The sequence below is a fragment of the Phodopus roborovskii genome, unplaced genomic scaffold (assembly GCF_943737965.1).
Source record: "Phodopus roborovskii unplaced genomic scaffold, PHOROB, whole genome shotgun sequence".
Classification (NCBI taxonomy): Eukaryota; Metazoa; Chordata; class Mammalia; order Rodentia; family Cricetidae; genus Phodopus; species Phodopus roborovskii.
This window is the reverse complement of record NW_026126459.1, coordinates 28,443,773-28,458,070: the sequence shown is the minus strand read 5'-3', so window position 1 is coordinate 28,458,070 and position 14,298 is coordinate 28,443,773. Positions and strand designations below refer to the sequence as shown.

Genomic DNA, 14,298 nt, shown 5'->3' with positions numbered 1-14,298 from the left:
GAAAAGAAAAGCACTGTGAATTACATAATTTTGATTATGCCTACTAGGTTTTAACATACTTCTTAAAAGCTTTGAAATTTTTATGAGTATAAAACTTAGATTAGTTGTTCGACAAAAGGAATATTTTAAAAAGTGTAAAACAATAAAATGTGCATTTGTTCTGATTAACATAATTACTGTTATTTTTTCATAGAAGTAAAGTTTACATTTGATTCAGTAGGACAATTCCCTGTAGGGAGCCCATGCATTAGCAGCATTTCCCCTTGGGTGGCTGACTCTGTGTGCTTATATTAATGTTAGATAAATAAATATTCAGATAGATCAAGTCCAATGCATTGGGAATGCTTGCAGTTTGCTTATATGGATTTTAGCTTCAAAGCAAAAAAACCTCCTTTTGGTTCAATGTACTAAAAAGAAAAAAAAAAGTGTTCCCCTAAGCAGTTGCTCCATAACATAGTTAGAGTTAAAGCAGAAATTACCTTGCCCCCAGGAGATCCAGGTGCACCAACTTCACCCTTTGGCCCCTAGAAGATCAAAATTACATATGGTAAGCATTTGTCAGTATGCTTTGGGCAAGTATAATTAATACTGACATCTGCTGTGCCTGTATGTTGTACAATTGTTTAAATCTTGAAGCAATGTGCTTTAATTAATTCTGTTGTTTTATAGCAAAATTTGAACTCTGGTTAAGTCACATTATAAGTAACTCATCTTTGCTTCATTATTGTTTCTGAGACAGGGTCTCATGTAACTCAAACTCATTATGTAGTCAAGGATGTCCTTGAACTTCTGATAATCCTACTTACCTCTCCAAAGGAAATGGACATACAGGTAGTTATTTGGTGTATACTCTGCTAGAGATCTAATAGAGCAAACCACTCTATCAATTGCTATACATCATCAAAACTCAGCTAAGAGGGCATACAAAGTTAATAATAGATACATTTTTTAATTTTTTAATGTAGTTGATAACTTTGAAAAACAAGGTGCAACTTACAGGTTCCCCAGGTTTTCCATTTTCTCCTGGAGGACCACTGGTACCAGGTATTCCCTGCAAATAAGCAGAATAACATCTTGTGATCGCTTTAAACATGGCTTTGTGAAAGTTTTTCACATGTAAACATATTTTCCAAAGTAGTTCATGACATTATTTTCATGTTTTTAAGGTATAGGATGTTTGTCCTATTTAAACTAGTAACAGAAAGAGGGTGGCCTTACAAACCTCTGCTCATATCTGTATTTTTGTTTCTGTATATATAGATGTATTGATGATTGAGGGCAGATGAATTTAGCTATATAGACTTTTTATTGTAATAGAAAGTGTGTATACAGAATTGTAGAAGTTCATTTTTAATAACTTTACATGTACATTCTAGAATAGCCATAGAAGAAACTACTATTAGCATTTTATTCCAGAATGGAGGGAAAAAAATTACAAATTAAGTTACAGATGAACATACAAATTAAGTTATAGATGAACATGTAGCATAAATTTTGAAGTATATTTATGCCACAAAAATAGGTATGAAAGGGAAATATGGAATTGTCTGTTAAAATTAATAATATTAAAATAATAAGCTCTTACTTGTAATCCTTGTGGACCAGGGGGTCCAGTATCTCCCTTGTCACCAGATGGACCCTATGTTGAGAAATAAAATTGTAAAATTGTTCTTTCATATTTAATCTACAGTTAACATCTCAACAGGCCTATTGCTTATATTAAAAGTTAAGCGTATAAAAAGTAGGAAAAACATGGACTATAGAAAATTTCTGAGCTAAATTAAGTACAACGTATAGTAAATGCCAGCATTTAACTCAATAATAAAATTACAAAGTCTTCCCCAGCTCTGTTTCCACCCTACCTTTATCTTCAGTCATATGAGTACTTACAGTAGGGCCTGGGGGACCCTGAGGTCCAGTTTCGCCATTCTTTCCAGCAGGGCCCTACAATAATGGCAGTTGGGGAAGCAGAATTAATACATGTATGAGGGAAGTTCTGAGGCTGGAGATGGCTAAATTGATTAGACAGCCAGAAAAAGACAAAAGACACATACTGGAAGGCCGGGTCCTCCAGGGCCACCCCGTTCTCCATTCTTGCCAGGAGCACCCTAAAGAAAAGGGAAAGTGTTTACATGAATCTCCCCACAAAAAACCTAGTCAAAGTCAAAACCCCATTTTTTGATCCTCCTACACATGTAAACCCCCCCCCCTCTCTCTCTCTCTTATACACACACACACACACACACACACACACACACACAGAGCCAATTATATGTTACATTCATCTCTGACATTCTTCTCAACTTCACATATTCTTCCATAGTTGAAGATGCTAAGTCTTGAGTATCTTTGCATTTTCCTATATAAGGTCAAAGGCCATCTGTCAAATATTTATTGAAGAAAGCAATAGTAGCACTTACATCATTTCCTTTAGGACCAGGGAAACCCATGACACCAGGCTGACCCCTGGGGCCAGATGGGCCAGGAGGACCAGGGCGGCCATTTTCTCCTTGACTTCCCTAGTAATAAAAAATAAGCTTTAGTCTGAGTTTGGTGAATATATAATCAAAGTACCATATGCATGCAGACATTAAAATCTAGCTAAAGAATGCCTCCTATTTTTTTTTAAACTGGGCTAATTAGAAGGGATGTCATAATTGTACATACAGGAGGTCCTGGTTTCCCATCATTGCCTGGTCCTCCTGGGCTTCCGGGCACACCCTAAATGAAAAATATAACTGTCAGGTGACTTAAAATGAAAAGGTACAACATACTCAAACAATTTTGAGATTTACATGTTTACATGTAGTCTTGTAAATGTACTCCCTATTTTCTGTTAAAGAAATCATCTTAGTCTTAGTTCTTTTTTTCCCTTCATCTGTCTTAACCCATGTTTTCTTAAAGGAATTTAGCATGTTTACTTTGAGCCTTCTGAAAGGTAATGTCTGGTTGAAGATGGTTTGGGTCTGTCATCACTTGTTTGTCTTTCTTCTTACCACATCACAGCAGCATCATTCAAGCAAATGTGTCTCCTTACCCTCATCCCTGGGCCTCCTGGGGCTCCATCTCTGCCAGGTTCTCCAGCCACTCCTCGGGGCCCTGCAGGACCTGGGCCACCACGCTCCCCAGCAGGACCCTAATTGTGAGATAACAAACCTTAGAGACTTTTGACTGAATTAGACACTGACACTCTAGATATGTGACTAGTGGCATTATTTGACCTCTCAAGGAGAGTTGTTTATCTTGTTGAGTTCCTTTCTTTAAGCTCAAATAGTTTTATCTTGGAATGTCTTATTGCGAGAAAAGATTGAGGCAACTGCAATGAATATCCCATGCTTGCAACAAACTATTAATTGGACTTAGGTGTACGTTTATGTATGTTTATAATTAAGCATCATTAGCTGTTAGAAGTTACTTTTGAGCTTCCAATACGCTTCCAGGTGCTATCTGCTGTTCCTGCAGTGACATGGGATTAGTCATTCTCACTGACAGAAGTGACTCCACTCATCACAAATCCCAGGAAGTATAGAGGCAGGGACTAGGGTCATGAGAAGATGATTTGTGTTTTGTTATTTTGATAAATTTTCTCCAGATATTTATTTTTTCCACCAATGGGATAATGTATATAGGAAATACCTAGTGATGATATTTATGATCTGGAGTGTTTACCTTTTCTCCTGGGATGCCATTTGGCCCTGCAGGTCCTCGGAAGCCAGGAGCACCCTGGAAACAATGACAGTTAAATAATTTCAGTCTAAAAGATTAAAAATTGTTCATGATCCACGGGTAGCGATATAGATATTCTTATGTTGCGAAGTTCTTTAAATAGGAATCAGGGATTAATTTAGTGGTAGAGCATTGCCCACCTAGTACAGGTCATGGGGTAATTCCCAGAACTGAAAAACTAAAACTAAATAAGACAAAACCAAAACTCTGAAACAGTGAAAAAGACTAAATCACAGAACAACGAATCAACCAAGGGCACAAACAAAAAAGAAATAGGCGTACTGAAACTCTTCAGGGTTTTAAGTTTAAATAGGGTATACACAAACAAACTAACAAAAAAGCAGTTGATAGAAGAATGTAGTCATGCACACCTTCTATCCCCACACTTGTGAGGCAGTTAGGAGTCCCTAAGTTTGAGGTCAACCTGTAGTGAGACACCATGTAAAAGCAATTCACCATTACAGGCTTTTATTATCTTTTAAACTGGTGTGATGGTTCCTAAGTACCTCTAATACAAGTAAGTACTAGGGCGCTATAAGCTGGAGGATTGTCATGAGTTTGAGACTAGTCTGGGCTACAAAGTAAGGTCCAAGCCAGCCTAGTCTATATGGAAGACCCTGTCTCAACAAACAGGAAGAAAATATCAAAAGGTTGCTGTACCCTGAAGGTGAAACAGGTCACTATGGATACCCACCCTTTCTCCAGCAGCTCCTGGAAGTCCATTTGCGCCAGGTTCTCCAGGAGACCCATCTTTGCCATCTTCACCCTTGGGTCCTGGGATTCCTGGGGAACCAGCTTCCCCCTTAAAAAGATAAATAATTCTAATGAAATCCAGTAGAGAAACTTTTACCAATTTCTCATTTCACTGTGGTTCTTCTAAGTAACTGAGCATGTTGGTTGAGTACTGACCCGTTCACCACGGGCACCTGGCTCTCCTTTGGCACCATTCTTGCCGGGTTCACCCTAAAAAGAAACACAATCTCTATGTAAAAACGAGGATTTGACAAACAAAATCATAATCATCTAGATGTTATACAACTAGAGGGAGAGCCATATAAACTCAACTGAGAAGGAGTAAAAGGAATACCAATATTTTGTTGTGAGAGTTAGGCATGAATTTCTAGGTATTGAAGATACTTACTGAAGGACCTCGCTGCCCGGGTGCACCATTAGTGCCAGCTGGTCCAGGGGGACCCCTAGCTCCCATTAGTCCAGGAGCTCCAGGAATGCCAGCAGGACCCTAAGAAGATCACAATCACTAACATTAGCCATGCACAGACCTTCTTTCTACCACCAGACTTAAATATATAAATTGGTTTGGGATGAGTGGAGGGTGACCCAGCTTACCATTTCGCCTTTGCCACCAGGACTGCCGTTATTCCCGGGAGGGCCCTAGGTGCATAAGGGGAGAGAACATATTAGCAGGAATGCCAACAGCACACATGCATTTGGAATTCTTTGTTTAGAGAATATATTATTGTAGAGAATATGTTATTTTTCTAACAGTAGCACAACATATAAAAGGAAAATAATTATGTATTAAGTCAGAGGTAATATGTACTTGGTCTAAATTGTTAAATAATACTAGAATAATGGAAGTTTGGGATTTTACTTTCTAGTTGGTGGTTAGTGTAGGCCTGCTAAGCACTGGATAACTAACCTAGCCATTCTCTACTCTGCACTATATAAGTATAAAATTAAAGAATTCTAGAATGCACAAACTCCCATTTTCAGTACTGACTGAATTATGGTAAAACATAAAACTACACTTTTTCAAGTAAATCAGCAGCTTTTCTCCACTCAGCCTTATCTGCTACTTACAGGAGGTCCCTGAGCACCAGCATGTCCCTGTGGTCCAGGTTCCCCTCTTTGTCCTGGAGAGCCATTTGAGCCAGGGGAGCCTGCAGGTCCAACTTCACCCTAAAGAGTCAAATCCCAACATGTCAGTTTTCTTTTCCACTTCAAATAACTTAGTTTACTCTTCAGTTCTGTTTAAACTTATCTACCTAAAACTATATTGCTATGGTTAAATATTATAATAAAACAAATGATTACATATATATATATATATATATCAAGCTACATATATTAGAATCAGGATTATATATGCATATATTAGACTCAAGAGTAGGGCATTAAAGTTCTTTGTAGATGAAAATATACATTTGATTATGTTTCAAGTCAACTTTGGTAAGCAACCCAATGTGTTTTTGTCTGTAAGATATTTATACATTCTTCTGAAGAACTACATAATTACCTTAGCACCAGGGGATCCAGGGAATCCTGCAGTTCCAGGAGGACCAGGGGGACCCTAAAAACAATGTACAATCTTCATGTAATGAAAAGTGGTCAGACTGAACACCTAGAATAATAATCAAATGAAGCCTCATAGGAAACGATACATTAAAAATCTAAAATACAGGAGACATCATGTAAATGGAAAGACATGTGCCATTCACATGAGTATTCTACAGAGAAACATTGTATAAGATGAGGGTTACCTCTGAGGTGAGAACATCTGTATTTCTTCCCATTTTTCCATAAACCCTGTGACTGTGCAAACATACTCTTGAGCCTCGTGCTCTTATTTACCACATAGAGGTAGTATCACCATCTATTCTGCATGTGTGTTAACTGGCATATCCAATAGGGGATATTCAACACAAGTGTATGTTAAATACATGTCAATGAGTGACTGGGAAAATGGTCATGCTAGAATGGAGGCATAGCTTATAGTACCAGTTTGAATGACTTCAAGTACTGAACCTACAAATTGTTTCTCTGTTTAAAGTTAAAAATAGTCATCAAGAAGCAATATGGATTTGCTATGTAATAATATGGCAATATAATATATAACCCACAAGCTCTAGGTACTTTAGAATAAAGCAGGTTTAGACACAAAGTTACTCACTGGTTGTCCATCACTGCCCCGAGCACCATCATTGCCTCGAGCACCCTAAAAGGAGAAGTTTGTTTCAGTTATTTTCTTAATTATGAAGGTTAATTACCAGCAATTTCTTGTTACAATTCAAGCTCAGCTGAACTGAATTTTCCTTAAATAAATTAAAATCCATTTGCTATCACACATTTTCAGAGTCAGTGATAGAATGTTGAGACACCACACTGGTAGCATGGAACAGGACTAGATTCTGTGCTTTTAGAACTGAGTGCAGACATGTGGCTCTAATGAATGTATGAAACTGACACCCCCACACCAACTGAAGCAATAACACAGACAGATCAAATGCCAGCCATTGCTTTCCCTGTCCTTACATCCAAATCTCAACTGAGCTGATTTTGAAGACAGCTTTTACATTAAAACAAAACAAAAACAAAAACAAAGAAACAAAACAACAACAACAAAATAACCTCTGCTTTCATCTGGGTACATTGTGGCAATACTCACTGCAGCTCCAGGAAGGCCTGGCCGTCCTCTCTCACCAGGAGCTCCTCTGGGACCCTGCAGGCAAAGTGAGAGTATGATCTTACTATAAATCTGACATATGTGAGAACAGGTGGAAAGGAGAAAGGCAATGGAGCTGGACGGTTAAACTAGTACTGAAAATCATATGAGGAAGCATAGTTACCATGGGGCCAGGAGCTCCATTGTCACCCGGAAGACCGTTTTCACCCTAGAGGCATACAAAATGTTACTATTTTATAGAACAAACACTTTGGTGTTACAAATATTGTGTCATAGAAAATACTAGGAAAATTATACACTTTGGCAACATTAAATTGTTTTCAAATTTAATTGCCAGAAATTTTAATTTCTTCCTTTTAAATACTTGGCAACTATACACATTTATGAGTCACACAGGGAAACACAAATATTTCTATGCCAGATTCTTTGTTATCTGCTCAAAGGAACTTTGAGGGGATCCCCTAAGCAATCAATAATATGTAAAGAGTGTCGATGAACAAAGCTAGGTCTTATAAAGCGAGTCTTCACACACTGCAGATGCTAAAGGAGTTAACTCATGAACGCAGTGCACAGTGATTCACCTTCAATCCAGGAGCACCCGTTTCACCCTTCTCTCCATTTCGTCCATCAAAACCCTAGAAATATTTAAAGACAGAGAAGTCCTTAAAACCTGTTCACAATTCAGAATGGAAGTTTTACACTAAATTTTCATCACTGGTTTTTAGCATACATGAGTATCTGTGATGTCTGCAATGTTAATTTAAATAATGTAAAGTATTTTAATATTAAACATTGGCATTGCTTTTTATAGAAAAAAAAAGTTCAATTCAGTCTGATTGGGAAGTTGCCTTCAGTAAAGCCTCGTTTGATGGATTTTGTTCTTATTATATTGATACGGTTTGGACTTGGTTGGTTTTCCCTAATGTTTAGTTAAAAATAAAGATGCTTTGTTCATTTATAAATTATGTCTACTAAATCCATGATTAAAGGGTTAGGGTTAAGCTTAGGTTCACTTACTCTGTGTCCTTTCATACCAGGGAATCCAGGCATGCCACTTGGGCCTTTGATACCCTAAAAGTAGTGAATGGAAAAGGTGCTAATTAACATTCAAATAGAATCAAAATCCAGTGATAATACACATGAGCATTTTACTCTAATGTTTACTTCCATTTGATTATACATTTTTTAAGTTAAAATCTTGTGGCTAAGTAGTTTATCAAATGAAGAAGACTTACTGGAGGACCAGGCAGTCCACGCTCTCCAGGTCGTCCGGGTCTTCCTGACTCTCCCTAGGCAGAGAAATAAAGATACATAAAGACTTGTGTGTGAGGAAATGTGGTGTAGCTAAGGAGCGATCTGGATGGACTAAAAATATAGTTTTGAGATAAGGCTACTCCGATTATGTATTTATTTGAGACACAATCTCCACTAATAGCCTGGCTAGCACTGTGACCCTGACCCTCCCATCCCCACCTCTAGAGTGTTAGGACTACAGGTGAGAGCCATCTGCTCAGAGTGACATCAGATTTCTTAACAGAAGTACTGAGAGAGGCTCTTCCCACCTTGACACAAACCTATGAAATACTAGTACAGATGTTTCTCATTTCCCAAATATTCAGATTCTCAAGTCAATGCAAAGAATTTACCATTGAAAATTAATTGAAGAAAAAGGAGAATTTTAATATTTATGATCTCATTCTCATAAACTAATAATATTAATATATTGATTATCTGTTACAGAATGTAAAGAAAAAAATCTTGTTACTTCTGGAATGAAAATGAAGCATATCTGAGAGGTCTATCACTTTAGAATCTGCCAAATGCAAAGGTGTTGATACAATGTTAACATCCTGAAAAGTGAAAACAGTTGTCTCATCTCATGGTGATTTACAGTTGTGTTACAAGACTTCTGATAAAGATCTCAGCAAGAGAACATGACTGTCTATGAAATTACCCTAGAAGCTGTAAGAAGTACTGATCAGTGCTATCACCCTTAAGAAAGGGAATTTAGAAGGTAGGAAATTATAAAATGATGTGATAATCCTAACAACCACTAATATAACAGTAGATGTTTGTTAGGTTATAATTTACATTCTTTGAGACAGGATTTCTCTGTAACAGCCCTAGTTGTCCTAGAACTCACTGTAGACCAGGCTAACCTCAAACTTAGGGAGATTCACCTGCATCTGACTCCCAAGTGTGGGGATTAAAGAACGGCATATGCCAACACCACCAAGCTACAATTTTTTCTAATAAAGATTTTTTTAAGGTTTTCTAAGGTTTTACTATAGTGGTATGAAGAATAGATGGTTTATCAGTCAAGTAAAAATTTGCAATATTTCTATTCAACCTATAAATATGTAAATACTTACATCCTTTCCAGCAGGACCAGATGGACCAATAGCACCAGGAGGTCCTGGAGGGCCCTGAAATGAGAAAATAGAAACAGATAAGTTCAAAATTTTCTATTCCATCTTGCCATTGTATATTAAGTGCATTCTGGAAGGAAACCTATCCGTGAAACATCCTTCTGTCCTTCTCATCATGAAAATTATATCAAATTAATATTATGCCTTCATTATATTTAATTTTTACTGTTGATTAAACTTTATTGAAAATTTAAATATCATGTATCTATATCTTATACTAAAAATGTGTATTTTTAATATTCACTTGTATAATTTTAGACATTGACTATATACAAAGTCAATATACAAAGACATTTCTCAATATTTTGAAATATATAAAATAATATTCATTTTAGTTTCTGTATATTTTTATGGTATATGATTCTGGAGGACTTTGATCTTTATCTCCACTATATGCAAATATATGTAGGCCTATAAACACAGTGATAGAAGTAGGGGACTCTACAGAAACTTTAGATGCTTATACCCTAGGTAGATGATCTTTGTTAACTCTAGGAAGTGGATGATTTTTGACTGCTAACCAATTAGGAATCTCTAAGATCTTTGAATTCACCTAAAACATGACAACATGCTGTTATTATGTAAAAATTTAAGCATGCATGTAATCTACACTCTAGACAAAGCCACAAATGACTGAGGAATTGATAAATTTTATATGGGAATTGAATTTTCAATGTGTTCAGTAATCCTTAGTATTACTTACGGCAGGACCAGCTTGACCAGGTTCACCAGGGGGACCTTGGTATCCTGGAGAACCCTAAAGTACAATGATATTGTATATATATTTTAATGCATAATGTAACATTTTCAGTATTATATAATAATTATTATACAGTAATTATAGTATTCAATGTATTTTTGTAAATAAATAGCAAGTGCTTCATATGGGTAACTTACACCTTAAACAAGGGATGATGAGTGAATACAGCCATTCATCATAGTTTATGAAGGTTTACACCATTTTCAACATATTCCATTGAGTTTATTGCATTGAAGTTGAAATTGAATGGGTCTTAACTCAAAGGCATATTGTGTACAAATGAAACAAGTATCTTTTACCAAGGCTTTAACTATGGCTAGTTGTTAGAGAAGAAACTAAATATAAAGTTGGAACATTTAAAAATAATCAGCTTCTAGGTGGCAACTTCTTTATTTAGTTGGGATTGTGCCTATTGAAATGGCTGAACTATATCCATATGTATATTAACTTGATTCATGTATTCATGAAGATGAAAATGCTAGTAGAAGTTATACTTACAGGGGAACCAGGATGTCCAGCTGAGCCAGGGGGACCTGGAGGGCCTGGGGGACCCTACAATGTAAATTTGAATAATAAGCACAACGATAGATGTAAGTGTATTACATATGAATGGTGTCTGTTCAGATATGATGTCAGAGTGTTTTAAAACATATGCAACTATATCTTGTTGTCTAGTAACAAGCCTGGGTATGCTTAGGTCTATGAGATTTCCAATAAAGATTTTAGCATAAAAACCTTACTCCAGATGAAATTAGAGAGACACAATCAGGATCATTAATCAATGTTAAAAAATATTAACCTCAACCCTTAAGAAAGAAAATGCAGAGGGGAGAAAGTCAGTAAAAAAAAAGTCACAACATGCTTTATAATGTTTCATTGATTCCTTCCTGAGTTATAAACAATTTCTTTTCTTTTATCTGAGCATCATGTGGAAAATAACTTCACACTATAGATCTCATGGTACAAATTTCTTGAATAAGCATGCCAGTCAAATCCTAACCACATGACTGTATTGATATGTCACAGTCATGTTGATGTGAAGACTTAGATGTAAACATTATGTGTGGGTCACTCACAACTTAAAGCAAATTGATGTAATTGCCATTCAGAAGTGCTGACCAAGCTAGAAAATGAATCATATATGATTTCTAAATTCAGAAACCCAATTTTTAGGTTAATTTTACCTTATCTTTCTGGAATGTTAATAAATGGTACTTTTATTTGGTTTTGTATATCTTACTAAAGGAGGATTTATAACATGAGTGTAGTAATAACCAATGTTCACAAAAGTGAATGATTCTTCAGGTGACTTTCAAAGATTAAAAAAAACTACCAAAAACTTAGAAAATTATAAACCTCTAATTTTTCTATTTTATTTATACCAACTTTAATACTCTTTATCAGTTATTTTGAATCTATTGGTAAAACTTCTTTATTTAATTTTAGAAACCACAAATGTACTGGCATATTGTATTTATTTACACTGATGTTTCTGTTACTCACAGTAAATTATGGACTTCAATATTATCCCTCTTCCTGCGAGTTAATTCGAAGCAAGAGTCAGCAACATATGCCATTATATTATTACAATTCAACTCTAGCTTTAAATGATTTGTGCTGTTTTCTGTTATTAAAACTCTAGGCTATTTACATTTGGAAAGTTCTTCATGGTCAAGGTGATTTGGTATTATTTAAAATAGATAAATACAAAAGATCAACAAATAGTACAATATTCACACTTAATTTAAATCTTGGAGAAAAGATGGAACGTGGTGTTGAATATTCATGACTTTAACTCTCATTTAGAATGAAAAATCAAATGAACTGAAACATGAAAAGAAGATACTGAACAACTTGAATGGGGTGATAAAGAGTAGAAACAAGGCTTAACAAAATTACATTCAATTAGACAGTCTGTGAGGTGAGTATGTAGCTAAGCATGATGATGGGAGAGCCCTATGTATGTGGATATGAGGAAGAAGTTATACTGGCATGGCACAAAATGCCACAAGAAGAAAATGAGTTAGTATGGAAAATCATGACAGGGTTGCTGTTTTCCCTCTCAACTCTGGTAGTCGGTGAGCCATTTTGTACAATTCCATGGAAATGTTGCATTTCTAGAACATCACTCAAGAGTTAAGAAACAAAGGTTGAGTGATACTTGGAAATGCTCAAAAACATTTGTACTTACAGCTGGCCCAGGATAGCCACCGACTCCTCCTCCTCCTACTCCAGACTTGACATCATATGAGTCATACTGGGGGGAATAATTCTGTAGCAAAAGATCAGGTACATAGATCAGATCATATTAATACAAAGATCATAGTTATTTTATTTTCCAAAGCATTTAGAATAAGTACATATGACATGTACTGTTCACTGATAAATTTCTGTTTGTCCTTCTTATTGGCTTTCTATGACTTTAAGTATTATGCTCACTACAGAAACATTTGCTTGTATAATGTATAAACATTTTAGCTAACTGTATTGAATGAAAACTTTTTACTTCAATTTGACCTCCAATGGTGTTACTGAAACCATTATTTCTACACAAGAAATACAATTACACACACAGTAATTGAATATTGGAGGACAAAGGAACTTTGAAATCATAGACCCCCTAATTCTGTAATTTCCAACTAAACATGGGATAGTAAAGATAAAATTCATAAATACATATACTTTTTTGTGATTTCTGACTTTATATAATAAAAGATGAACCTCTCTCAAATAAGCAGTGAACCATCTTAAACAAGGAAAAACATCAGAAAGACTCAGAGCTTCTTTTGAGTTCTAGGTCTAGATAGGTTCTATTTGTATTTCCAGGATGCTCATTGCTGCTGAATTGTTTTGGAAAAACACTTTTATAAATCACAAATATTTATCTTGTAGTTTTCTAAGTTCACTTAAATCATACAAGTGAACTTTGTAGTGTTTATATTCTTGATTATTTGTTTATGTGCAGATTGACTGGTAGCCATGACTCAGAAGGAGAAATGTGTGTTGAAGGCTGAATTCTGTTCACAGACAATTCTGTTTATCTGAAGTTGATAAGTCACTTTTTGAGCTGTTAACTGCTTAGTGCCCAAGCCGCCAAAGGCATTGTTATTAGGTTTAGGAGAGGAATTAAGTAATAATCTGTAATTGCAGCACTTTATAAATTTTGAAACTTAACTATTTTAAGAGCTGATAGTCCATTTATCAAACATAGTGAGTATATCATGCACTTGCTAAGAAGTCAGGACTTTTTAGAAAGATAAAGCAGTAATCACATTAGCATGGTGATGACAGAGGGATACTATTAAAGCTCTTAGCATATAGAAGCACTAAATAAGGATTTGTTAAATATATAAAACCAGAAGACAAAAGTTGCTATTGTGAGATGTAACACAGACCAAATAAAGATAAACTAAGCCACTTATATGGAGGTGGTTTTAATTCTGTTATTTCTTACCTGACCACCAGTTGGACATGATTCACAGATTCCAGGAGAGCCAGGAGGTCCAGGGAGACCCGGTTGTCCTGGAAGGCCAGGGTCACCATTTCTCCCAGGAATGCCAGGAGGGCCCTAAAAAAAAAATAAGGCAAAAATAAATAAAGCTGGTAAAATATGGGGTGATTTTGAATCATCATTAGGAACTTGCTTCTATGCTATATTGACTTAATTATCAGTACAATGATATTTGTTCTTGGGGATAAGTATATTTCAAACTAAGTCTTATGAATAATTGAAGTTTATTATTTTCCTTTGTATCTTGACATACATTTTGTGTTTCAAATTGACAAAGGGATGAAGACTTGCAAAGTTTGGCAAAACTGAATCTTTACATGTATAGTTACATATTTTCAATTTGACTCTGGCATAATTTTCAAATACAAAGGAAGAAGAAAATTCAGAATGATGAAAGTTCAGTTTGAATATAGAAATAATTTGACAAGGAAAATCATCCTTTCCTAGA

At 35.6% G+C, this 14,298-nt stretch overlaps 1 protein-coding gene across 2 annotated transcripts in view; it reads right to left on the bottom strand.

Moving 5' to 3' along the window:
* Col3a1 (collagen type III alpha 1 chain) overlaps window positions 1-14,298 on the bottom strand; it is a 35,300-nt gene that overhangs the window by 11,379 nt on the left and 9,623 nt on the right. The window contains exons 4-29 of one of the 2 annotated variants that reach the window (XM_051190113.1): window positions 13,794-13,907; window positions 12,531-12,611; window positions 10,838-10,891; window positions 10,283-10,336; window positions 9,523-9,576; window positions 8,386-8,439; window positions 8,168-8,221; window positions 7,732-7,785; window positions 7,314-7,358; window positions 7,133-7,186; window positions 6,638-6,682; window positions 5,984-6,037; window positions 5,548-5,646; window positions 5,074-5,118; window positions 4,868-4,966; window positions 4,636-4,689; window positions 4,421-4,528; window positions 3,670-3,723; window positions 3,038-3,136; window positions 2,668-2,721; window positions 2,421-2,519; window positions 2,055-2,108; window positions 1,891-1,944; window positions 1,586-1,639; window positions 998-1,051; window positions 480-524 (exon numbers count right to left, since the gene is read on the bottom strand). In XM_051190113.1, the coding sequence (XP_051046070.1) occupies window positions 480-524; window positions 998-1,051; window positions 1,586-1,639; window positions 1,891-1,944; window positions 2,055-2,108; window positions 2,421-2,519; window positions 2,668-2,721; window positions 3,038-3,136; window positions 3,670-3,723; window positions 4,421-4,528; window positions 4,636-4,689; window positions 4,868-4,966; window positions 5,074-5,118; window positions 5,548-5,646; window positions 5,984-6,037; window positions 6,638-6,682; window positions 7,133-7,186; window positions 7,314-7,358; window positions 7,732-7,785; window positions 8,168-8,221; window positions 8,386-8,439; window positions 9,523-9,576; window positions 10,283-10,336; window positions 10,838-10,891; window positions 12,531-12,611; window positions 13,794-13,907 (1,689 nt within the window). The remainder of the gene's footprint in view (window positions 1-479; window positions 525-997; window positions 1,052-1,585; window positions 1,640-1,890; window positions 1,945-2,054; window positions 2,109-2,420; window positions 2,520-2,667; window positions 2,722-3,037; window positions 3,137-3,669; window positions 3,724-4,420; window positions 4,529-4,635; window positions 4,690-4,867; window positions 4,967-5,073; window positions 5,119-5,547; window positions 5,647-5,983; window positions 6,038-6,637; window positions 6,683-7,132; window positions 7,187-7,313; window positions 7,359-7,731; window positions 7,786-8,167; window positions 8,222-8,385; window positions 8,440-9,522; window positions 9,577-10,282; window positions 10,337-10,837; window positions 10,892-12,530; window positions 12,612-13,793; window positions 13,908-14,298) is intronic. The other variant, XM_051190114.1, reaches the window with a different exon arrangement.